The sequence below is a fragment of the Pyxicephalus adspersus genome, chromosome Z (assembly GCF_032062135.1).
Source record: "Pyxicephalus adspersus chromosome Z, UCB_Pads_2.0, whole genome shotgun sequence".
Classification (NCBI taxonomy): Eukaryota; Metazoa; Chordata; class Amphibia; order Anura; family Pyxicephalidae; genus Pyxicephalus; species Pyxicephalus adspersus.
Genome location: NC_092871.1, coordinates 17544835 through 17568914, shown reverse-complemented (window position 1 = coordinate 17568914; position 24080 = coordinate 17544835). Strand labels below are relative to the sequence as shown.

Below are 24080 nucleotides of genomic sequence, written 5' to 3'. Positions count from 1 at the left end.
AAGAACAGCAGAAAATCCTCCAATCCAGGTGTGCAGAGTTTGTTGCTTCATATCCAAAAAGACTCAAGGCTGTAATTGTTGCAAAAGGTGCTTTAACGGAGACAAATGGGTCTGAATATTAATGTAAATGTGATATTTCACTTTTTTCTTTCTTTCTAAAAATTTACAAAACTGTTTAAACTATGTTTTTTCTTTGTCATTATTGGGTACTGAGTGTAGGTTAAACAGTTGTAGCATGTCCATGTAGATACATCCCTACCAGAATATTCCCGCAGTTATTGTGATCAGTCCCCTCTCATTGCTGTGGTTCTGACAACTGCCTTCTATCTTCTCGGATGGATGTCCCTTCATCAAGTTCCTAATAGGTTCATCTAACTTTCCTCTATAAAACCACCATCTTCCTTCCCAAAGGTTCTACACTTCTGTCAGCACCATGTTCTGGATGAAAACAAAATTGTTTCTCATCCTGCTGTAGAAGAATAAAATCAATTGCCGGCTCAGTGTGTGCCAAATCAAAATCTATTTTTCTAGTTCTGGATAGAGTGGGGAAAGATTAAAACTTTTGTTTTCCTGCTATCTGGGGCTCCAGTACAGAGAGATTTTTCCTGTACACCCTGTGAAAAATGACCATGTTTTTGTTTTGCCAGACAGGAAGTGAGGATAAAATGTTACAGGGACACACAGAAATAGGAATCTGTTAGGGAGTTCTACACTTTCCCTACTCTAAATGTTTCACTTGGCACACATGTTATAAAGGCAGAATCAGTTTTCTGTTAGATTGCTGCTGTGCAGAGTCTGTGACTGGTTCTGCAGATCACCCTAAGAAGCTCACAGCTCCATCCTAGACAGCAGAGTGGTAAAAGCACAGAAATAAAAGCCTGACTTTTTCCACTTTTTACAAAAATTAATTGTGGGGTGGCGAGGAAAAAAAACAGGTTTGCTTTCTGCCAGTTTGATATCATTTTGCCTTGAAGCTGTCAGCCTTCATTGCCTTCAGCCTTCATACAGATATTGCACTCTCTATCAGGGCAGCATAGTAGCAGTCTGGGGTAAAAATAACTTACATTTGAGTCTGAAATAAAAAGCTGCCCTTGTACCCCTCCTCATTCATCCAGTCGAAGAGAAAAGTTAGAAGTGATAAATGCAGAGTTGTGACAAGTAGGAGGTTTGTAAACAACATCACACGCCATCATTTTATCAGCCGGTCTCACATTAGCTACAAGAGGATTTGACCGGCTGACCTCGTAGAAACAGGCTGTAGTGACTGGTTGTCCTTACAGGAAATAGGTACCTTTTCAATGAATAAGGATAGCCTTTTCTTTCGTTTTTATAGAGCATTGAAAAGACCCAACCTGCCTCAGTTATCCCATATTATTTTCTTGGAATTACAGCACAACTAAAGTCAATTGTATAAAAATCTACCAAAGCCCAATTCCGCTCCTTAAAAGTACCCTCAGGCCTTTCTCTTCTCCCAGTATTAGTGTCCCTTGGTACTTTTTTCCTAAATTACCTGTATATCCCTTTTCTTTGCACCTGTGACATTACCTGGGCTGCAAAAGATCTATGTTTTATTAATAGGAAAATGAACTATAAATAGATACTATGATTGATGTTATTGCTAATGCTTTATATGCCTGAGTGCACTCTGCAGCTATCAAAATACAAGCTAATATATACACCTTTCAGCAGCCACCATAGGATTCTTAGTCCTAATTTGTAACCCCCTATAATGGAATTTCTTTTCCCTCCCCCCATTGGAATTTGAAGCCAAAAATTAAAGCCTTGGTATCCATTTGCCAGACCTGAGCTCAGTCAGTTCCAGGGAGCTTGTACATTATTAAATGTATCTAATTGCTTTCTGTGCTGAGCCAGCAGCTCCGTCCCTCCTTCACCCTCCAACCATTGATGTAGCTGCTGAGGGAAGAGCCAAGGGTAATACAATGGAGTTTCACTCGGAGTTTGACCTGCACAGAGTCTGTTGGGCTGCTCACATGACATCCAAGTCGCATACAATTGCTGAGACATCAAGATAAGACGCATAACAATTGTGTTCTAGGACAGTCTATGGCACACATGCCATGTACACACGTGCAATGGTAATTGTTTGGAAAGGATCTTTTACGATCCGTTACAACGACTGCACGATGCATGAACGAGTGTTGTACATACAGCGCCATTCTGCTCTATGGAGAGGGAAGGGGGAGAACATCCCCTTCACTTCCATTACCTACAATTATAGTCCGTCGTCCGTGAATCTGCCACGATGGAACAACTAGCCCTATACACACGCAAGATTTTCGTCCAATGACCTGAGCCGATTATCGGAGGAGAACCATTGCACATGTGTACCTTGCCTATGTACTTTCCTACTCTGCCTTAAATACAAGACATAATTTAAGGAGTCCTATTTTAATGTTATGGGACCATATTCACATTTACCCTACGCTTGCATTTGATAAGAAGATTTGATGGCACCTAACTGCCTGATCCACATGGAACCCTGATAACATTAAAACATGACAACTTTTTTTATTTGTAACAAAGTGACTTACTCTACTCTTTGGGATCACCGAAAGTCAGAGAAGTGTTGTCTGTGGCTAGTCCATCTAAAAAGAACTATGCAAGTTGTTTTTTTGTATTCCTTTGGGGGGTTGTGTGGAGGTAATGTTGTTCACATATTTATATCATTTTCTTGCCATGTTTGCAGCGCTGATAAGTCAATGGCATCAGGAGTCCAAGGAGAAGGTGATCTCCCTGCTTTTGTCCCACCTGCCCCTGCTTCAGCCGCGGAACACCGAAGCAAAATGCGAGTACATGAAATTGCTGCAGAAAGTTCTGGCCTACACCACAGAGAGCAACCAGTACATAGAAGAGAGCCGGCAGCTTTTGTCCTATGCACTAATCCACCCAGCCACTACACTGGATGATCGCAACTCTCTGGCATTGTGGCTAAATCATTTGGAAGAACGACTTTCTACAGGTTACAGCCGGCATGGAAGACAAGAGGTACCTGCTACGCACTTACGGCAAGGGTCTGACGACTGGCAGGCCCAAGGGGATCCTGGCATGGGAGAATCTGGACATAATTGGCAGGAAAAGCCACTCAGAGAAAATGGACTGATGCCCTTTCATTCATCAAGTTCAGTGCCCTCCGCTATCCAAAGTGTTGGCAGCAGTACAGGTAGGTGCTAGCAGTTGCACTAGTAAACCCTCAGGTGTACCAGGTAACCAGTGTGCCTGTCCTTTGCTGTCTGTGGATTCATGTATTCTGACTCCCTAAAAGGAATGTTTCAAAGTATTGTTCCTGGGTGGGAAATTTTGCATAAAAGCTGTGTTAAACTGTGCAGTTTTGACTTCCCTCTAACCACGAAAGTAAAATGTTTCAAAGGTTTGTGGTGATCTTAGCTTCCTTCCTAGATACACTAAAACAAGACTTTAGTATTCAAAGTTGAATTTCTGAACCATCATGATTGTTCCAGAACAAAGTAATAATGCTAGCACCACAATGACGGCATTAAAGTGGAACTTCTGACAATGTGTTTTCTTTTTGTATTTGGTCAGATTTGCTAAAGGAGCTGAAAATCTTTAAACAGGAAATTATGTGAATATTCACTTTAGTTATACGGTGGTACCTTGGTATAAGTCCTTAATCTGTTCCAGATCCTTGGATTAATAACAAACAGGATTTATACCAAACACATTTTCTTATAAGAAATAAAAGGAAAATGATTAATCCGTTCCCATGAAAAAAATCCTGTTGTTATTGGCATTTTACATTGTATGGGCTGTATAAAATAATTTAAACACTGCTTAATGCTAAAATACATAAATACAAGAGCAATTAGATGAAATAAATGAAAATGTAACCTCACTTTACCTTGCTGAGAAATGTCGAGTGCCTACTAGGATGGTGCTGAGAAGGGAGGAGGAGGAGATGTTCTGTAATTCACAGAGAGTTATAGCGCCCATTGTTCACTGAATGGTAGCAACTGGCGTACTGACGCTCGTAGGCAGACATAGCTTTGTTTTGAGCAAGGTAAACAAGGGTAGCGCGCGGTGTTATGACTCATTTTGACACATACAAGTTCTAGCACAAAGGTTATATACCAAGCAAAATGTTTTGTGTCCAAGCAGGATACCAAGTTGGACTTATTCCAAAGCGCACTTAAACCGTGGTACCATTTATTTATTTTATTTTAGTTATATTTATATTAAAACTTTATTATATATATTTATTATATATTTATTTGTTATATTTATTTTTTTTAATTCCAGTTTACTTTTAAGAGGGAACTAAACTCTCACAACTACTCACCTATCCCTGTTCCATCATAGGATAGCGCCACCTTCCTTCTTATCTACTTCCCAAAGATAACCTTCAGCAGTTTTAATTGTCTGTGCCAGGATGATGTAACTCCCACACATGGGAGTTTGTTCATTGATGGTACACTACATAGTAACCAGCACATGCGCTACTCATCAAATTCTGACATCTCTGCACCAGACAGGCGGATAAAGACAGTTTTTGCAGAAGGGACATCACCTGTATCTTTCTGCAGTCACCACCTGCCTGAATCTCAGTAGTTCAAAGTGGGGCCCACTTTAATGCCCAATAGTATGTAAAGATGAAATGAGTAGGAGCCATTTCTGGTCTACAAGATTGGATCATTGACATGAAGATTGTAAAGCCAAAAAGTAAAAGAAAAACCGATTGGGATGTATGTCATGAAATCACCCAAAAGTAATACACTTTACTTAAAATTGTTGTGGTCCAAATTCCTTGAAATATTTTTCCTGCTTTGTTTTGCAGTGCTTCCCTGCCAAATGCACCCCAGCCCCCTAAAGCGCTCCATGTCCCTCATTCCCACCTCCCAGCAGACGTCCAGTGATTGGATGGGGGCAGATGAGGTTGCTGGACGTCCTGTCTTCCTTACCCCAGACCATGCTCCCCTCTCCCCTCAGAGCAGTGTGGCCTCATCAGGCAGTGAACAGACAGAGGAGGTCATCTCTGGACGCAACTCCTTCCAGGAGGATGGGAGTGGAATGAAAGGTAGGAATATTAATGGTATACATATATTGTAATGTGTCTCCTGATGTATACATGCTGTCTTATATGCTATTTTCGCATTAGACATTAATGACCTAGAGAAAGCCATTCTGAAGTCATTGGGTATGATTTATTAAAGCTCTCAAAGACTGGAGAAGATATACTTTCATCAGTGAAGCTGGGTAATCCAGCAAACCTGGAATGGATCTGGTCCTGGATTAAAAACCTCTGCTAGCAAATTACTTTGAAGGAATCCATTCCAGGTTTGCTGGATCACCCAGCCTTGGAGAGCTTTAATGAATCAAGCTCATTGTGTCACTAGTTCCCACAGGCTCATTACAGCTGCCAGTCCCCTTGAGCCATTTCCCAAAGATGTGCGCTGGGGTTTTAAGTACTGACATCTCTTCAGTGCAAGTCTAGTAGACCTGTGTTGTAAGTGTGGATGCTGAGGGCCCATCCAAAACCCCTAGCATCAGCGGGTAGGGCTTGTATCCTAGTTTACCCCATGTGCATCACCAGGACAACTCAATTTACACTTGTATGTCATTTTTTAACTGATATATATATATTTTTTTTTTTTTAATATTTTACACATACTTAATGCAGTGTACCCCCATTTGGCACTGAGCATTAAGACACAGCAGTATTTTCTTTTCTATTTTCTTATGCATCTGGCTGGTATAAGAAGGTGTGTAAGGAAGTCATGAGAAAAGGAAACAACCTCTTTTCAGTTCTAAGGTTTTGCGTATCCGGACTTAAAATCATCTGGTTCGTAGCATGTCTTGAAAGTAGGTAAATACAATTTCAGATGAACAGAAACACATTACATGTTATACCTTGTTGTTATTTATTAACCAAAGGCTCAGTCAAAATGCAGCAGTGTGTGGGAAAAACAAAGTACACCGTTCCCACTTTCATAGGAATTAAGAATATAAGCTGACAGGTGTTTATTAAATGCACCCAAATAAATGGTCGTCAAGCTTGACCACTTCTATAAAAGCAGAAGTTTTGGCAGTTTGCTGGTCTGGAGCATTCAGGTGTGTGATAAACAGTGCCAAGATGAAAAGATATCTGCAACGATCCCAGAGAAGCAATTGTTACCACCTTCAATCTTGGAAGGTTTATAAGGCCATTTCCAAAAATTTGAGGTTCATATGTCGATCGTGAGATTGACATGTGGGAAACATTCAGTACAGCTGGCGGTTTTACCAGAAAAATTCACACCAAGACCAGACTGCTCCAAAAGTGAAAAAAACGCAAGCTGCGTCTCGCACTTTAAGGCCTCCATTGGCATGTTAATTTTCATGACGGTAAAATTGGATAAAGACTAAAAAAGTATGTCTTGTTGGAAGGATTCCCAGGAGAAATCCTCCTCTCTGTAATTAGACCGCATAGCTTACGTTTTACAACTTTGCATCTGAACAAAACACAAGTCTTCAGGAACAATGACCTTTCAACAAACCAGACCAAAGTGGAGATGTCTTGCCATAGTGTACTTTTTTGGCAAAAACCAAGCATCAGCACAAACACCTCATACCAACTCCTCGAATGATGATGATGATATGGACTTGTTGTTTTATCCAAGTACCTTTTATCCACAGTACCTGTGGCCAGTGCAGTCATTGAGTCGAAAATTAATTTCTTTGTATACTAGAGTGCAATATCCACTTTTTGTCTCATGGGGTCATGCAACAAAACAATGTTTCCAAGCACGCCAGTAAATCTAGAACAGAATCGCTGATAATGGTGTGTACTTTTTTTTTTCACGCAAGGCTTCTCCTTTTGGTTTAAATTTAGTTAGATAATGGCACAGTGGAATCTGTTTAACGACTGAGGTTATATTTACAAAATGTTTAGAACAATTTGTAAAACTTTAGCTTTAAATGGGGGCGTGTACTTCTTTTTTCTCTTTTATGGACTGTATGTCTAGTTTGTGTTATCTCCATGATAAGAGGGACACCATCAATAGCATCCCTACTGCACATATAAACAGCGCAACTGCAATAGATTTTACAACACAGAATGTCATGTTTCAAGTCACCTTAAAACGTGTAAGCTTCCACAATCGCCATATATGTTGGACCTATGTGGCCTACAGTCAAAAGCATTTGCTTTAAGCCTCAGGGACACAGCTTCCATCAAATTGTTTGATGGGTATTGCTAGCTCAAATGCAGAAAGCATGTATCTGGGAAGGTCTGGGTTGTAGCAAGAAAACAAAAATGAACATATGCTATATTTTGGAATTAAGGCTTATTCAGCACAGCACAATTAATTAACTTATCATAATGGTACGTAAGAAGTTTTTTTTCCTAGTCACAGCTTGTCTTTTATCAAATTAAAATTCTCTTCCATTTATTATTTTATTATTTATTGTTGTCATGTCTGATATTTCCCATCCTGTTCCCTGAAATCTTTGCAGATGTGCCGACCTGGCTAAAGAGTTTGCGCCTACACAAGTATGCCTCACTCTTCTCACAAATGACCTATGATGAAATGATGACCCTGACAGAGCAGCATCTGGAGTCACAGGTATTGTAATCTGCTAATTATTTTCTCCTAATGGTCTGGTAATGTAAATGTATAGATGTTTAGATGTTGTATTTTAGATAGAGAGATACATAAACACACACATACATAGAAAGAGAGAGAAACACAAAGAGAGATACATAGATAGATATATTATGACTTTCTTTGGAAGGTGTGGTGACATTCAGGTTCACTTTAGGGTCTATTCACATTTGGCTGTTTTTAATGCATTGCGTTACACTTGTTGACATTCATTAATGTTCATTGGGGTAAGACAACACATTGATTTCTATCTACCCAGCAATGTTCAAAAACATTCATGCAGCATTTTTTTGACGCAGTTCACTGCATTGCATGGTAGTATGTTACCGTATATTTTGTTTTGCTGCAACTTAGGGTCTACAGAGCTGTGGTGGCATTCAGAATAATTTTACCACAACAGACTAATGCATGTAACACACATTAGCATAGCAAAAGTGTATTTCAGCCCTTATTCTTTCACTTTTGCTCTTTTTTTTTGGCTAACCTGATTACACAGTGTTCAATTTGGACAGCTTAACATAACCGTTTTCATTTCTCTCTTAACTTTCTCTCTGTTATCTCCTGTTTACCTGCTTTATGTTGTGTGTGTGTGTGTGTGTGTGTGTGTGTGTGTGCGTGTTATGTGTTTTCTATCACATTTTATTAATGTGACAGAATTCAGAATAATCTGGCTGTTAGAAATATGTAGAATGCTATGGCTAGTCCAGTGGCAAGTGAGCAAATAAGTTTTGATATTAGTTGCTGCCTGTTTTTTCCAGTGCAGCCCCTTAAAAAGTAAAGATGTCAGAGACAACAATCAGGCCAGCAATTTTAAGAGACCAAAAAAGAGCCCACATAGTATTAAGCATAAACATCCCATGCCAGATTAAATATTTCCAAAAGCCTGCTCAGTTTGAATTTATTGTTTTTTATGATTCTGCTACACTGGCTGGGTTATATAGAGTACATAAAAGAGACGGAGGAGAAATAGAAAATCCTTTTCTCTTCAGTTATTTCTAATGTGAACTGTAGGAAAGCAACATAAGAAAAGTTCCATTTACACATTTGGATTGTTAAACTCCTGTATTTCAAGAAAGGTTCTGTGTAGTGGTATTTGATATAAACTTGGTCTCCTCCTGCAACAACTTTCCTGGTTCTATTTTTGGTAAATGTCAGCGTGTTTAATCTGTAAGAGCATATGGGAAACTTGCTACAGCTGGGTCATCACTTACAGTCATCACTTACAGTTCACGCCTAAATCCAGCTAGAAAAATGTAACGCCTCACTGTAGAAATACAGTTGTTGGAAGAATATCAATTTGTGACGATTCCCACTAATCGCTTTTTGTCTTTGTCCATGGCAGAACGTTACCAAAGGCGCAAGACACAAAATAGCTCTGAGTATCCAGAAACTAAGAGAAAGACAGAGCGTGCTCCGTGCTTTGGAGAAAGTAAGCAGAAACCTTTATGTCAAGAAAGTTTTAGAATACAGATACTGACTTCAGGGCATTACATCGGGGGATTCAAACACTGATCCTCTTTTATGGTGTGACTAGCCCTGCTATAAGGTAGGACAGCTCCATGATGTTTACCTAATGATATCCGCAGGCATCAACACAGTCTGCTACCCATCATGTTTGTTTAAACAAAATGTAAAAAAATACAATTGAAAGGATCCTTTTTTCTGCATAAAACTGTAGTCATGTGACAAACTCTATGCCTGGCCTTTTACCTTCCTTACTGCAAAATAGGAGAGTCACCTTTTGGAGGCACCTTCTACTGGCATTACAGTGGCATAAATAAATAATATTATGAACTTTAAAAGCTGGAAAGCAGAAATACAATTAACAGTTCATTATTCCTCTAAATAAGGTACTCCGGTTTTCAAACCAAACATTCTTTATTCCCTAAATAGGACATATTGGAGGGAGGAAATGTACGCAATGCTCTTCAGGAGCTTCAGCAGATCATTATAACACCCATCAAGTACTATCGGCCCATTCAGACAGAGACTGTGAATAGCGAACAGTCTCAGCACAGAGCCGTTCATGATTCAGCTACAAAAAGCCCAGACGAGAATGAGCCACCCCCTGGACTGACAGCTGATGGATTTCAGCAGCAGAGTGATCCAAGGTGCGACTTGGAAACATCTGTGCCGCCCATAGCAGATGGGGACCTACCAGGACAACTGACAAGAGTGCTGGGCAAAGGTGAGATTGCAGGTTTTACCTTGTCGTTTTTGTGTACACCTATCGTCATATAGGAGCATATGGCTGATCTCTCATATTTCTCTGTACAGTGTGCACACAGCTGCTTGTGTCTCGGCCAGATGAGGAGAATATCACCTGTTATCTACAACTCTTTGAGAAGTGCCTGACGCATGAGGTAAATAACTGATCAGTGGCCATCAATTCTTTTAGCTTCTTTTAGCTTTATAGGAATAAAAGAGGTATTTTAAGGGAATTCTTTACTTTTTGAATTAGAACTCAATCCACAAGTTCTTGAATAGGCCTTCCTTTTTTTTCTGGTCATCAGGTCAAAAGGGGAATTGACACTTAAAGTTGTTCTGCTGTCACCCAAATTAGAGTAGTTGGAAGAAGACATTAAACGGGGGAATTCTCCTCGCTTTAGGATGCTTCCATCTCCCTTTTGTGTTTACTTTAGATTAACTTTGATAAAAACCTCATGCAGAAGTTTTAACCATTGCACACTTTCCTCACTAACTAAAACAAAAAATGCATTGAATTCATTGATAAAGACTGGGAAATCACTTATGTTAAAGATGATTTTCCTACCTGACGGCACTTTTTTTTTTATATATATATATATACGCTGATATGCTCATGCTTTGTTTCTTTGTTGGAACAAACTAAATCACAAGTGCATGCATGCTATCTACTTGGTCAATGATCACTGGGTTGCAGGCATTTTGCACTGTTCATAGCTCTATGAGATGTATACCAGTAAATACTAGCTTTTAATAAAATAAGTTCTAAAAAAGTTTATTTAGATGTAGATTTTAGATATTTCAGTAATAGGTGTGGTTTGTAAAAATTCATGCACATGCTTGGTGACCACGAAAGCCTTTTCCTATGTTTCTGCAGGCATTTACTGAGACACAGAAGAAGAGAATACTCTCGTGGAAGCAGCAAGTCTTGAAATTGCTCCGGACATTTCCCCGCAAGGCGTTACTGGAAATGCAGGGGTACAGACAACAGAAGGGGTGCAGGTGGGCTGTGTATAGAGGGTCCTGCGAGCCACGGGGAGGAAGCAGATTGTGTTGAACAGGGGACAGAATGAGTGCAGCTAAGTTGTTGAGATATATTGACATCAACAAACCAAACCTCTGAATTCTTGATATTGGACAACAAGGTGATGGTATAATCCTAGGCCCATATATCTTGTATAAAAATAGGAAAAGATTAAAATTACCATCAGGTTTTTGCTGACTCTGTTCCCCTGGGGAGATCAGTGTGTACTTTTAGTTTACTGGTCAGAAAGTGAACTGAAGTCTAGTATTACTGGAAGGAATAGGAACATCTTTGTTCAAAGTTGTATGGTTAGTATTTTTCCCTTACTTTAGGGAAAATTTCTCTCACTTCCCGCTTTTTTTCTTGCATAGGAATTGGGGTAAAATCTCCACCATTGAGTTAGAGACTTCAATAAATAAAATCAGACAAATTTTCCTTCCTCGTAATCCTTCCTCGTTCACTTCAAAACTAGACTAAAGAATGTCCGGAGTTTCGCATTGATGTGTTAAAAAAAAAAAAATCTGTACAATCAACTGGCAGTGTCTGGATCAGTATTACAGTTTAAAGTAAACCAGTGCAAGTGACTTATGTAGCTTTCCGTTGTTGATTAAATTCTGAAAATGCCAGGTACCTGGTTGTGACAGAGACTGGAAGGTTTTTCCTTCTTTCCCAGCTTTGTAATGGTCTGGGTGAGAGGGATAGACAGTGATAGAAAATCTCCCTTTTGCAGACACGAATATGAAAGATTCGAATGCCAACAGGCTTGCTAGTTACACATGTGATGTAATTTGAATTTTGTACACAAGGTGGCAATATTTCTGGAATTTAAAATGCTTTCATGCATCCTCAAGGGCTGCAGATTATTTGACAGTCTGCAGAAACTTTCACATGTGGTTTCCAAGTATTTCATGTGCTGCAGCATTTATGCACATACCCCTCCCTAGTGGAATCTCTGATATATGTGGCCAGCAGCATCTTACTTTGAATGCAGCAACCACAAACTGATTATGTCTTCTAAATGCCAGGCTCTAAAAATAGTTTGTTCTGTTTTCTATTGGAGGCCTGATGTGCTTGCTATCAAAGTGATAAATACGCTAAAAACCAGGGGATCATTTGTTGGCTACCGCACTCACCCAGTGCAAAGTGTATTGCTCTCTAATGTTGGCTGTTTTCTTTGCAGCTGGGCATTTGCATCAAACTCTCTACCCATAGCTGGATCTGTGGGTGCCTCCGTAACACGAAGGGGTCAGCGCCCATTTCAGATGCCCCCTAGGGCTGTGCCGCCTTCTAGGATTGGTGTAATGAGTCCTGGATCAATTGGGGGTGTATCTCCCCGACATGCACTTACCAGTCCAAGTACTGGAAGCCAGGGGCGGCAGGTCAGTGTTGCGTGTGTTTTTTGTTTTTGTTTTTTTTGTTGTTTTCCCCATACAACTTTCAATTGTAAAACGGCCATTGATTTCTTCTGCAATTTTTTCCTACAGAATCTCTGGTTTGCCAATCCAGGGGGTAGCAACAGTATGCCATGTCAAAGTCACAGCTCAGTGCAGCGCACCCATTCACTGCCTGTTCACACTTCTCCACAGAGCATTCTCAAGTTTCCTCCTGGTAAGTGTTTCAAATCCATCAACTTACAAGCTTTGAAAGCCCTTGTTACCAGCCTGCCTAGTGACTATTGTCCTATTTTTAATGCCTCTGCCTAAAGTGGACCTTGACACAAGCCAATCCCAGAACTGTTGGTTTCTAAACAGATTTTTCATTTTAACATTTGTGTAATTTTTTCACCTATGTATTGGTTATCTGCTGGTGTGAAAAACTGGCCTTCCAGCATGTAACAAGCACTTTAGTGCCCTTTGAGAGCAGTTTTACTTTTCCTAGAGAAAGCTTCCATGCCTCAAATGTTTTTTATCTTGTTATTTTATGATGACCGTTTACATTTCTGAACAAATCAATCCAAATTTTAGCTGTTGTAACCCCACCAATTTATACATATCTTTTATGCAGTCATTCTATCGAGTCCAATGACATCCTTTTGTCTTTAGTGGTCCTTACTGTTGTACAAAACAGGGCCCATATAATGACATGTAAGCGCCTTTTTGGTACAGCAATACTGGTGTGATGAGACAGCCCCGGGGGTGGGGGGGGGGGGGTGTTCATGAAAGGCCAAGCTTTTATGGGAAGCCTGTGAACAGTACAGTGCCTTAGATGAGGTAAATATTGGCATGAAACCTTCCTATTTATTTTAGCATATACTTTTATTTACTTCCATGAACTTTGTATGCCTTTCTTGTCCTACTGATACTTATAAGAGCAACATCTTATTAAACCCCTTTGGTCTCCTAAATGGTCACTGAAGCTCATGCTTTAATAAAGCATGTAAATGTTTTTCTGCTTTTAGTAACTCATAGTAGTTATATAAACAAAGAAGTAAGAAAGTTTACCACCAATATCTGACTTTTATCCTTTAGCAAACTTTGTCAAATTCTCTATGTTATGCTGACGTTTAGGAATTCTTCATGTTGCTGTGTGTAGACATAATACACCCTAGTGGCTTCAGACAAACTGTTTAAATTTTTTTTCCCCCCAACACAGACTGCCAGGTTCCTGGGGCTGACTTGGAGATTAATCCCCGGCTGGAGTCCTTGTGCCTGAGTATGACAGAGCATGCGTTAGAGGGTGAGACATTTAACATTATCGGTGGCATTCCAAGTTCAGGTCCAGACTGAAAACAGGTAGTAAGGGGGCTTTATTTAGAAAGTTACAGGTGTGTGACATAATCTTTTTTTCCCCTCTTTATTTTTTGGGTTGGAATGATCAAAATTAAATGGCACTGGAGGTGTAGATGAGTGGAGATTCTTTTAATTTTCATCAAACGAGAAGAAAGAAGCTGCTGTGCCACAAATGCTTATTTATATTATGTGGATTACAGATGGAGGTATAACACTAGCCAGTCATCACTTTCTGCTGTATACTTTACCTTAAACAGAGCTGTTCTAGTCTAGATTTCATTGAAACTTACCGACAGATCTTGTGTGTTTAGCACGACCGTGATTGTGTCAGCTAAATTTAGACTGACCTGAATTTAGGTCAGTGGTAGTGCCATTTATATAAGAAGGAAAAAGGTAGGCTGAATTTCAAGGAGGGCTGTAGGGTGTTCCTTTTAGTCCGGAAGGAGGAATGTGGCACAGACTAGAAATACTGCCTCTGAAAAGTGACGTTGATGTCTGTATTCTCATTGGTGGTGGATATATCTGCAAAGTATTAGCATTGTTTTACTGTATCAGTTTCAGCTATAGTCAGAAAAACTTTCAGGTGAATTGTATTTTTTTTCTCATATAAATACAACTCTTAATGTGTTTTAGTTTCAACCGATTTTTTTTTTTTGTTTCTTTTCTGACAGAGGGAACAGACAAAACATCGACCATCTGACCGTGTGCTTGTTAAACACTTCTCCCCAAGGGGTGCCATTTTCTATACCTTCCCATGACCTTGGCCAGGGAAGTGACAGCGCTTTCCCCTGCCAGTACCCCCCCAAGGCCGTCACTACATCATCCTCCCACTGCGTTCTAATACTCGTTTCAGCTATCATAACTTTTTTTTTTTTTTAACTTTGGTTTAATATCCAAATACACACAGCACTGCTAAGAGTTCATGTTGAGGAAGGAGCTTTTTTGTTTTTTGTTTTTTTTGTTTTTTTCTTTTTTGTTTTATTTCAAAGTCCTTCTTTACCCGAATACCAAGACAACACTGGGGGAGCTTAGTGAAGAGTCTCTTTGCTGGTCCACGCAGCTTTACCCACCATGCACTTGGAAGGGTTACAGTGGCACAGAGCCCTGGTGGAGGTGAGCAAGAAGGATTGAGCTCTGCCAGGAAGTGCAAAAGCTGGACGGGCAAGCTGTGCTGGTTTATTGTGGAGCCAGGTGCTCCAGAGAAGGAACCTCTGTCAGGCAAACACACTAAGCTAAGGAACAGCAACTGTTCCCACTACAAGGACTGGCATCTGTCAGACAGGACACTGCCCTGTGCAGTTTTATTGGCCCGCCGATAGACAGAGGAGAGAGGGGGCGGCACAACATAGACATTAATAAAGATTTTATAGGGTGCTAGTATGCATGCTTAGGGAAAATACATTTATTTATAAAGATACCCAGAAGACAGGAGTACAGTCCTTTAAACTTGTGGTTTATGTAAACAGGTGTTTTCTTTTTTACTCGTAGGACCTAGATTGTATTGAGTGTTTAAACTCCACCCATAGAATTAGGAAAACTGAAAGACTTTGCCCCCTTCACCTTCTGTCAGGTTTTTGGTGTCTGGCTCGGGGGTAACATTTATTCTTTGTCAAAGGTATACCTAGAAATTGATTTGTGATCCATCTCTGGCAGAAAAATAGTGGTTTTTGTTCTTTGCTTCTGTTAGTCCACCTCCCAACAAGGAATATCACATTCTGTCTGTCTTACTTGCACAAATCCAGACCTCAAATGCCAGAATCCTTAAGGCTTGTATAAAAATGCACCAGGGTGCTTAGTGTACCTGTTTTGGTTACTCCGATGAATCGATAAGATCGAGGCTACGTTGTTAGTGCTTGACCAATGTTGGATGGTGCAAGAATCAAATCAATATCAGTCTTGCATGCAGCCACTTCTTAACCCCCAGTGACTAGAAAGTGTTTGGCATACTAATAAAATATAAAATGGTTGCAGAGGCAAAATGTATGCCCCAGGTTTCTGTTTTGTTAGGAGGATGTACCCAATTTTAAAGCAATGACCTCTGGTGAGATGTGGGCTTGAAGCCTCTGATTCTCAAGTGTGATATGCATGGTATATTTGTATTTTCATACTTGGCAGACTTACCTGGACTTCTCAGATCTCTATGGTGCAGACAGCACTTGCTTTCAATGCAGACAAACTGTCATTGACTTTCATTTGGCAGTGGTGGTAAAATGCACACCATTTTCACTACACTTAGCCAGCAGTGTTCACCAAGCTATTACATTAATTATTAATACATGATCCTAAAGGCCTTTGTGTGTACAAGTTTCAAGAAGGGAAGGTTGTCGTGAAGGATGCTTAATGAAACTTGGTGGAACATCACTTCATGAGGTGACTGCTCCAGAATTAGTATTCAGACAGGGAGTTAGGAGTGTCGTCTTTCATCAAATTCTTCTCTGATTAGCTTGACAGATTCTTCTCCCAGTTTCCAGCTTTTACTTGTGCTTGGAAAAAAAATCAGCATTCTTGTATTTTCATGGCTATTTTCCTTCATCTTTGCTTCTTTAGGCTTATAATACACATTAAAGCCTGTATTACCATACCACTTTACAGCTGGAAATGCAGAACCTGTTTGAATAAATTGGGAAGCAAGTCAACTGCAGGTCAGATGTCAATGAACTTTGGGTGATCAGAAGCATGTTGAACTATTTCCATCAACAATAGTTTGAAGGCCCTGACAGCTTTTGTACACATTCAGTTAGGTCTGCCAACAACTATGTGTTACAACTTGGTAAAGGATGCAGTCAGAGACTGTAGAGATGTAGGAATAATTGGCCTCTAGACTGCTGCTAGGACTGCTAGGCTCTGTATGATCAGTGAGGTTGGTTTTATGAAGTTAAACCTGTAGGACCTGGCATTCTGAGCAGCATTTAGTAAATGTTAAAGATGCTCTGAGGGTCTGGTTTTGTCCTTTTTTGTTCTTTGTGCGTTTTTTAGTTTTGGGAGGCAAGTCCAGCGACCTCTGGAAAACAGGAAATATGGTAGTTGAAAGGGTGCCAGGTTAGAGGGGTTGTACCCACAAGAAAGGGTGCCAGGTAAGAGGGGTTTTTCATTCTTTTAGATAATGTCCTCTAAGCAAAGTAAACCTTGACCCGATAATGAGCATTTTTGCCATTTTATCTACACTAACATGAAATTATTGAGTCTATGGTGGTTCATTCCTATATGAACTTTTTATCTGTTGTTCTTCACAGCCCATGTATATAATCCTTGTTATTGTCTGTTCTGGCCGTCACCTGCCTCCTCTGTCAGCGGTGGACTTGGAACTGCCCCTGTGCTCACACGCAGCGCGTGGAGGTCAGGAGGCTGGGCAAAGCCTGCCAAGACCACCTTGTGGCCACCTTCTCCAAAGTATTTTCAGAATAGCGCTAACTATTTATTTCTAACATAGAAACACGGCTCCTTTTCTGATAGAAAACAAAATTGTTATTTTAGATACATTTTATTATGAATAACTTTTGTTATGACTATGGCTGGTAACCATGAGTAAAAAAATTATTAAAAGAAAATATAAAAAAAAAGTTTGTGTTCTCATTTTCTGTTTGGTGTTTGACAATCTGGGAAATGTACTCATGCTTCTCTTTCATAAAGGCTGGTCCTAATCACATATTGTTAAACACTTGGCTTTACTTATTACAGCTCTCCATGATGGGAGAAGATAGACTATCATGGGACAACTTGGGTGATCCATTAGACTTGAATGTGTTTGGTCAGGATTAATAAATGTGCCAATAGCAAATTGTGCATATGTCTTTTGAAGCACCTTTAAAGTCCTGTTTGACATATTGAACTTTGTGTTGTGGTTCTTCTACATGTGGTGCCTTGCGCCATGTATATAAAAATTGCTTGCATTAAGACTTAAAGACAAAGTAATGCATTGGAAGGTAAGCACAAGTACTGAGTAGGTCACTGACTCAGAACAGTACCTTCAACTAGTAAGTAGGTCACTGACCCAATGTGTATGAATTCTTGTAATGAGTGTTCAGATTATCAGCAGCTTCTATGGAACTCTTTAGCTGTACAAGCCAAGAGATTGCAGGTGGAGCTGGAATCGGTGCAATATTTTTGCCATCATCAAGCTGTGTGTGGGCACCCCTTGTCCATCCAGTCTAGGAAATATTTCAAGCTTTGTTTATGGAATGTTCTTGAGGGTATTTGACATTTAGGTAGGAGTGGAGCCACTGTGGACTTGGTTGAAGGTGCATTAACTATGGTGTAAATCCTAACTACTTCAGAGGTTACTGACCAAGAACAAGCATGTACCTTGCAGTAGTTTTGTCACCATATTGCTATATACATATTTTGTCAGTGACTACTCTGTATCAACAAGCTCTAAAAAAATTGGCTGCAGTGGCTTATTTGATAAGCCCAACTACTCATTTAAAATCTTTTTATTTATGTCCATTCATACTTCTAGCACAGGTTTGACATGGCCTCCTACACCAAGAACCAACATCCCTAGAAAAGCTCTTTATTATTAATGTTTTACTTTTGTTTTACTACTGTGTAGCTCTAGTTTATTGCTCAAACTGGGCATATTCCACCCAGCCCTTGGTCTCCTTCCCCAGCTTGTCCCTTAACACATGACAGTTTTTGCCTCCACCCCTCCAAGCTTATATATATGTTGACAACTACTCCTAAGCTCCAGTCCATTTCAGCAAGATATCCTTATGTTCTTGCCGACTTATACTCATTGTCAACTACTCTCAATCCAATAACATCTTCAACACACCCATGAGGAAGCCAAAAGGTGAAACGCGTGAAAAGTAACAGGACTTTAAGCCGTTTTCCTCATTATTTGTTGGCTGTCTAGTTCGACAATCCACACCTCATGAAAATTTAATGGGGTCATGGATATTCAATAACCTTTATCCATGTAATTGATGAACACTACATTGCATGCTCACTGTAAAACAATATACATAAACAACCTTAACCTCCTTAGCGGTATTCCCGAGTGTGGCTCGGGTTGATTTTAGGGGTTTATTGGTTAAAAAAAAAGTTCATAAACTCCTCAACTACAGTATAGAAAAAGTAAAATCAGATGATCTGACTTGCCAGAAAAGACTAGGTTGTGTGAGGTTTGAAAATGTATGGACAGAAAAACACATTCTTTGGCAGAAATATTAGTGTAATTGATGTGTGTATTTAGTTTGCCTAGACAGCTATACAATCCCTACTAAGTAACATAAAGAAGCACTCCAGGAAAACACTTAACATAAACTATTTGTATGTAACATCTTCTCCGGAGGTAACAAGTAAAATCTTCTGCAGATGTCAGGTGATTGTTTCCATTTCTTTTGTTTTCCCAATAAGAATGGAGGAGCTCAGCTATCTGCTAATGGAGGAGAGATTAGCTAATCTGAATCTAGTCTCCCTTGAGAAGAGACATACAAGGGGGGATGATGTGATCACCCTATATAAATATATAAATGGTCCATATAGAGAACTCTCTTCCCACTTATTCACTTTAAGATCATTACAAAGAACAAGAGCACTCTTTGAATCTGGAGGAAAAGAAGTTCAAGCACCAGATAAGGAAGGGATTCTTCACTGTAAGGTCTGTGAAAATGTGGAATCTGCTCATCTGTTTCAGCAACTACTATAGATTGCTTTGGGAAAAAGCTGGATGCTTTTCTAGAAGCACAGAATATAACTGCGGTTTTGTTATATAAAGTTTTAAAGTAACAACAACAAAGACTGTTGTTTCGAGGAAAAAAATTGGAAAAAATTGTACCAGGGCCTGTTTTTGGTTTTGTTTTTTTGTTTTTGCCTTCCTCTGGATCAACTTTGTCTATAGGGTTTTTTATCTGTGGTATGTTTACTTCCCTAGTGGTTGAATATAATGGACTTATGTCCTTTTTTCAACCTAACTATGTAACAGTCTTTCGTGATTGTGTCTGTTGAAAGATGAATGAATGAGCACTGTACACACAGCACTGTTTTTGTCTATGAAGAGGGGAAGGTGGGTGAGCAGCACTCACTGTTCCTGAACAGTCGTTCATCAATCTGAAGTGTACATGTCAAATTTTCCCCCAATTCAAGGATAAGCTTTTGTTTTGGGTTATGTGACGTGTACGTAGTGTAGGATTCAGGTTGCTGGTAATGTCAGAATGCAGTCCTTCCATCGTAGCTGCCACTCTTGTTCAAGCATCTTCAGGTATAAGCACAGTAGCTCTCTAAGCACTGTTTGCAGACTCTATCCTACTTTGGAACACTTTGTATTCTGTAAATACAATACATAATCTATTGCATCAGTGGCCAACCTTGCGCGGAGCGGTGACTGGAAACAATACTGGGCAACGATTGCCTCATACAACTTAAGACCACACTGACCTCACGCTGCGCCTCCCTTGTTATTACGTCTCTAGAACAGTTTGTGAAAATTTTTTTGTGGACGACTGGTTGGCGACTGCTGATCTATCGGGTTCTGTAATTGACCAAGATAGGGGTAGTCTTACAAATGGCACTGTCTAAGCTATCCTTCCCAGAGCCACTGGAACATAAACTTGACATAAGTGCCTCTTTGGGTAGTAGTCCATCCTCTAAATCAATACTTATACTGACATCTGCATCAATATACTGTGAATAAAGGGCACCATTGGATGGGCCTATGATACTTAGCAGTTACAATATTGTCCTCCAACTTCCGTGTTGAGTGAAGCTGGGCGATGTTCAACCCAGAAGACTGATCTTGTAAAGCAAAAATATCTGATTAGGAATCTTTTTACCATTAAGCCCTTATGGTCCAAACACATAATAATAAACTTCTGCTAAATTTAGTTCGACCCAAGCACGTGGTTGCTGACAGATTAAAACAATTATAACTTGTCCCCAGTCAGTCCTGACTGGTTCTCTTTAAAGTTTGGAGTGGCTACATACCTTGGCGCAGTGTCTCTGAAAAAAAAATTGTATTTATGCCAAGAACAATATGTGACTGTCAATACTACTTCCTCCATTGTAAGTTTGCTGTAGAGTCTTAGTGCAGCGCGACACGGACGAGCCAAAGCAATAGCATCATGTACAGACACACGTGTCACGTCTCATCCTAATGTGTGTGTCACACCCAGGTCATGAGGCACTCCCCAAGAACATCAATATTTATGTGCTAAGTTCAGGGTGCTGCCGAGCCCTCCCAACTTATGTAACAGAATGTCCTCGTATGTTAATTAATATTCTGGAGGTATGGCTGCAATTATCCATAACCCAGTACTTTTATAACATTCGTCACAGTCTGTTTGTATCTCGCACGTTGCGTTTCTAAAGAAATCGGTCCAAGTGACGACATTATTCACAATATATAAACGTTTTATTGCAATTCGTTTTATTATTGTTCCAAAATTCTGTTCATGTTCAAAGTATTAAAAACTTCCATGTAAATGATTTTTGTAAATGATTTTTGTAAATGAACATTTGCATTTCAGGTCAGAAAAGCCACCGCGCAGAATATTTTTTAAAATAACATATCCCTTTTACCTCTTGTTCTGTTCTGCCAACTGTTATTTTGAGGGTTTTCATTCACTTTCTGTCCCACTAATAGTCACCAGAATACATAAAAGTGTGAATACTGCCAGTGGGGACACAGACAAAAATAAAACCTAACTGGCATTCCAAAAATCTGAATTTAATGCAAAATTTACGTAAAAAAAGTTTGTGTTGTAGAAAAGAATGTTAAAAACCAGTAGGGACAACTTTAGAAAAAAATGGGGCCCTGGGCGAAAATGTAAAGCATTCTATCTCCTTGCACACCTGCCTTTCAGTCAGTTGGGTCCTTACAGAAGGTGGGGTCCGTGTAAATTGCCCTGGTAACAGGTCCAAGAGATCTAAACAGCTGCATCTTAAGCAGCTATAGAAATGTATTTGTTTAGACCTTATATTTTTACATTTTGTTGCTCAATTGAGCTCTGTTTAACTTGACATAGCATCAAACGTTGCCAGCCGTGGTGGTGGTTAAATGCCAGGAGTTCCGCTTTAAGAAAACTTTTCTAATTAATATGGGTTAGCCAAAAGGTGGCTTTGTATCCCTTGAGGCTTTTATCCTACCTGCAGTGCAATGTGTGTTCATACGATGTATCAAAAAATCTTTTTCAGGCAGCTCAGTTTGATTTAAATACAGTGGCGGATATAACCCTCTGTGGGCTCCTGTTGGCTGAGGAGGGTACGGGATCTTCAAGTTGCTGCACACTTTGCACCTCCCTATGTCCATCCGTAATTAGATATTAACCAAACTGGCCACAAATCCAGTCAGATTCTCATTTAAAAACGCTTTATAATACAAATGTATTGTTACATCTCGAAAGAACAAGATATTTTACAATACATATACGTGGACAGCATTACACAACAAATCGGTTCTTGGTAGTTCATCTTTTAGTAACATTGTACATCACAATTTCCAAGGTTTTATTTGTATTCCTAACACATTGCATAGGTTAAAAATTCGTCTTAAAAGCCATTGACTATTTATATTTCTTTACTCAGTTATACACTAAACTCCCCATTATCCGGAACCCCATTATCTTTTCTTTGCACTCTCAAGCAACCAGCATGTGACCCAGCAAAAAAAAAAAAAAAATCAGCTTGGCACACTGTGCCATCAGTAGCCTGAGACTATGGTCATTACTCTGGCTTCTCCCACAGTTGGGTATGGACTTTTTATGGTTATACTGCCCTTTGCTTTTATAGGACATTCTGATTGTAAAGTACAGGTCTTTTTCTCTGACTATAAATGGATTTGTAACGGCATATACTGTAATGCATTGCTTTTATTTGGTTGCTTTTATTTTGGTTTTAATGAATGTATTTCAACATTTATATCAAGTCAAAACAGAGTTTATGGTATAGTATGGGGTACAGAATTATTTAGGTCTATTTCAATAGTAACTCAAGCAACCAGAAACTATCTTTATCCAGAATCTACTAATCCCTTTAGGTGCTGGATAACAAAAAGCTGAATTTTATTTTTGGAGAACCCTAGTAGTACCCAGTCACAAAAGCCCTTGGTGCAAAAGCTAAAACTGGCCAATGGCCAATCTAACTCTGGAAAAAAAATGTTACTGGATGAAATCCCTAAAACGGTCTACCTGCCAACAACCGAAAAGTTATCTCAAGGTCAATGCAGTTGATATTTCTGAAACAATGTTAAACAAAGTCCTTCATTTGTATATCATAAGGAATCTTCTTCACTCCCTGGAAGAATTTCCTTGTAGTGATAATCCAGCAGGTACTCCTTCATGGCTTTGGGAAGTGGAAGTTGACTAATGGTGTTGTAGGGTATGGCGGCGTTGATTGTTGCCCGGCAAAGTTCTTGTAAGCTAAGAGCTGATGTGCGTTTTAGCGGTTTGGCAAGAAGCGGTTCAAAAAAAGTACACGTCTTAGGGTCATTGTACTGCTTCAAGAGGTTAGCAATGGTGGGAGAATGGAAGCTCCCCCATGGAAAGCTGAAGTACTTTTCTCTATATTGAACACGGGCATGGCGGGTGCGTCCTCTTCTTCGAAAAGTGACTGCAAAGGCACAGCCTTCTTGGGATGAGTTCCGGAGGAGAAACGTGCCATCGGAATGGCCTAGTAACAAAATATCAGCTTGGTACTTATTTATACCCCCCCAATAACAAGGCAATCTGGTCACCTCCCAAAGATCTGCTATGAGAGAACACCTACGAGGAAGAACTGAACATGGGTAGTAGTCATCTTCGTCTTCATGCTTATTCTCATATTGGTCAGATGCTGGGGGCGACATGGTGCCTTGAGGCCTTCAGTTTCTCCACTTAGAGTCCTATTTCCAGCCAGATCTTCATTGTTGTTTTATTAAAAAAAAAAACAAAAAACTGTATCAGATCTAAAATAAAATTTAGAATAAAAATATATAATATATTTATTGTCATTGTTTAGTGTCTTAAACTAGATCTAAATTTCAACCAGACAATGGTTAGAAAAGCACTGTGATAAAGGAAATGGAATGTGTTGCATTTAGGTGATGCAGCTACTTCCTGTCTGCATGCATTTGCCCCAGTGACGGGTACATGTCATTGTTGAGTGGGGTTTCTGATGTTGAAATTATTGGAATGTGCCTACACAATGAGCTCAGACATGCCAGTGTATCACCAGTACTGGAAGTGCATGTGACAGGCTGACAACACTGGAGTGCAACTAGGAGAAAGGAGTGTTGTCACCCCATAACACGAAGTAGTAAACAAGGACTTCAAAGTGGAACTAAAAATCCACTTCAAAAATTTGTGATCAGGCAGGGCCTTGCAGAATAGGACAGCTTCTGCAAGAAGCATTCATACCTGCCTCATTCCTCACTTTATGCCGAGTTGCTCATGTGTTGGTTGTCGGGATCCCCAACACATTCCAGCTTCTCTTGCAGCTGGTGGAACTGAATTTTGTTCCCATTTTTTGTTGGCCAATCAAGATCATAGCAAAGAAGAGAAGGAGATGGTGTCATCTGCTGCATAATGGGATCAG

General features: G+C 39.8%; 2 protein-coding genes across 3 annotated transcripts in view; one reads left to right on the top strand and one right to left on the bottom strand.

Moving 5' to 3' along the window:
• SAMD4B (sterile alpha motif domain containing 4B) overlaps positions 1-17134 on the top strand; it is a 29695-nt gene extending 12561 nt beyond the window's left edge. Inside the window, exons 3-13 of one of the 2 annotated variants that reach the window (XM_072429348.1) lie at positions 2708-3181; positions 4811-5050; positions 7468-7577; positions 8959-9045; positions 9510-9804; positions 9894-9979; positions 10699-10799; positions 12026-12224; positions 12330-12453; positions 13438-13521; positions 14246-17134. In XM_072429348.1, the coding sequence (XP_072285449.1) occupies positions 2708-3181; positions 4811-5050; positions 7468-7577; positions 8959-9045; positions 9510-9804; positions 9894-9979; positions 10699-10799; positions 12026-12224; positions 12330-12453; positions 13438-13521; positions 14246-14274 (1829 nt within the window). In that variant the 3' untranslated portion in view covers positions 14275-17134. Of the gene's footprint in view, positions 1-2707; positions 3182-4810; positions 5051-7467; positions 7578-8958; positions 9046-9509; positions 9805-9893; positions 9980-10698; positions 10824-12025; positions 12225-12329; positions 12454-13437; positions 13522-14245 lie in introns of both variants that reach the window. The other variant, XM_072429347.1, reaches the window with a different exon arrangement.
• Positions 17135-22779: 5645 nt separating this feature from the next.
• Positions 22780-23352, bottom strand: LOC140343924 (suppressor of cytokine signaling 4-like). The gene has a single exon (XM_072430826.1). The coding sequence runs from the start codon at positions 23350-23352 to the stop codon at positions 22780-22782; it is 573 nt and encodes a 190-aa protein (XP_072286927.1).
• Between the last annotated feature and the right edge of the window lie 728 nt (positions 23353-24080).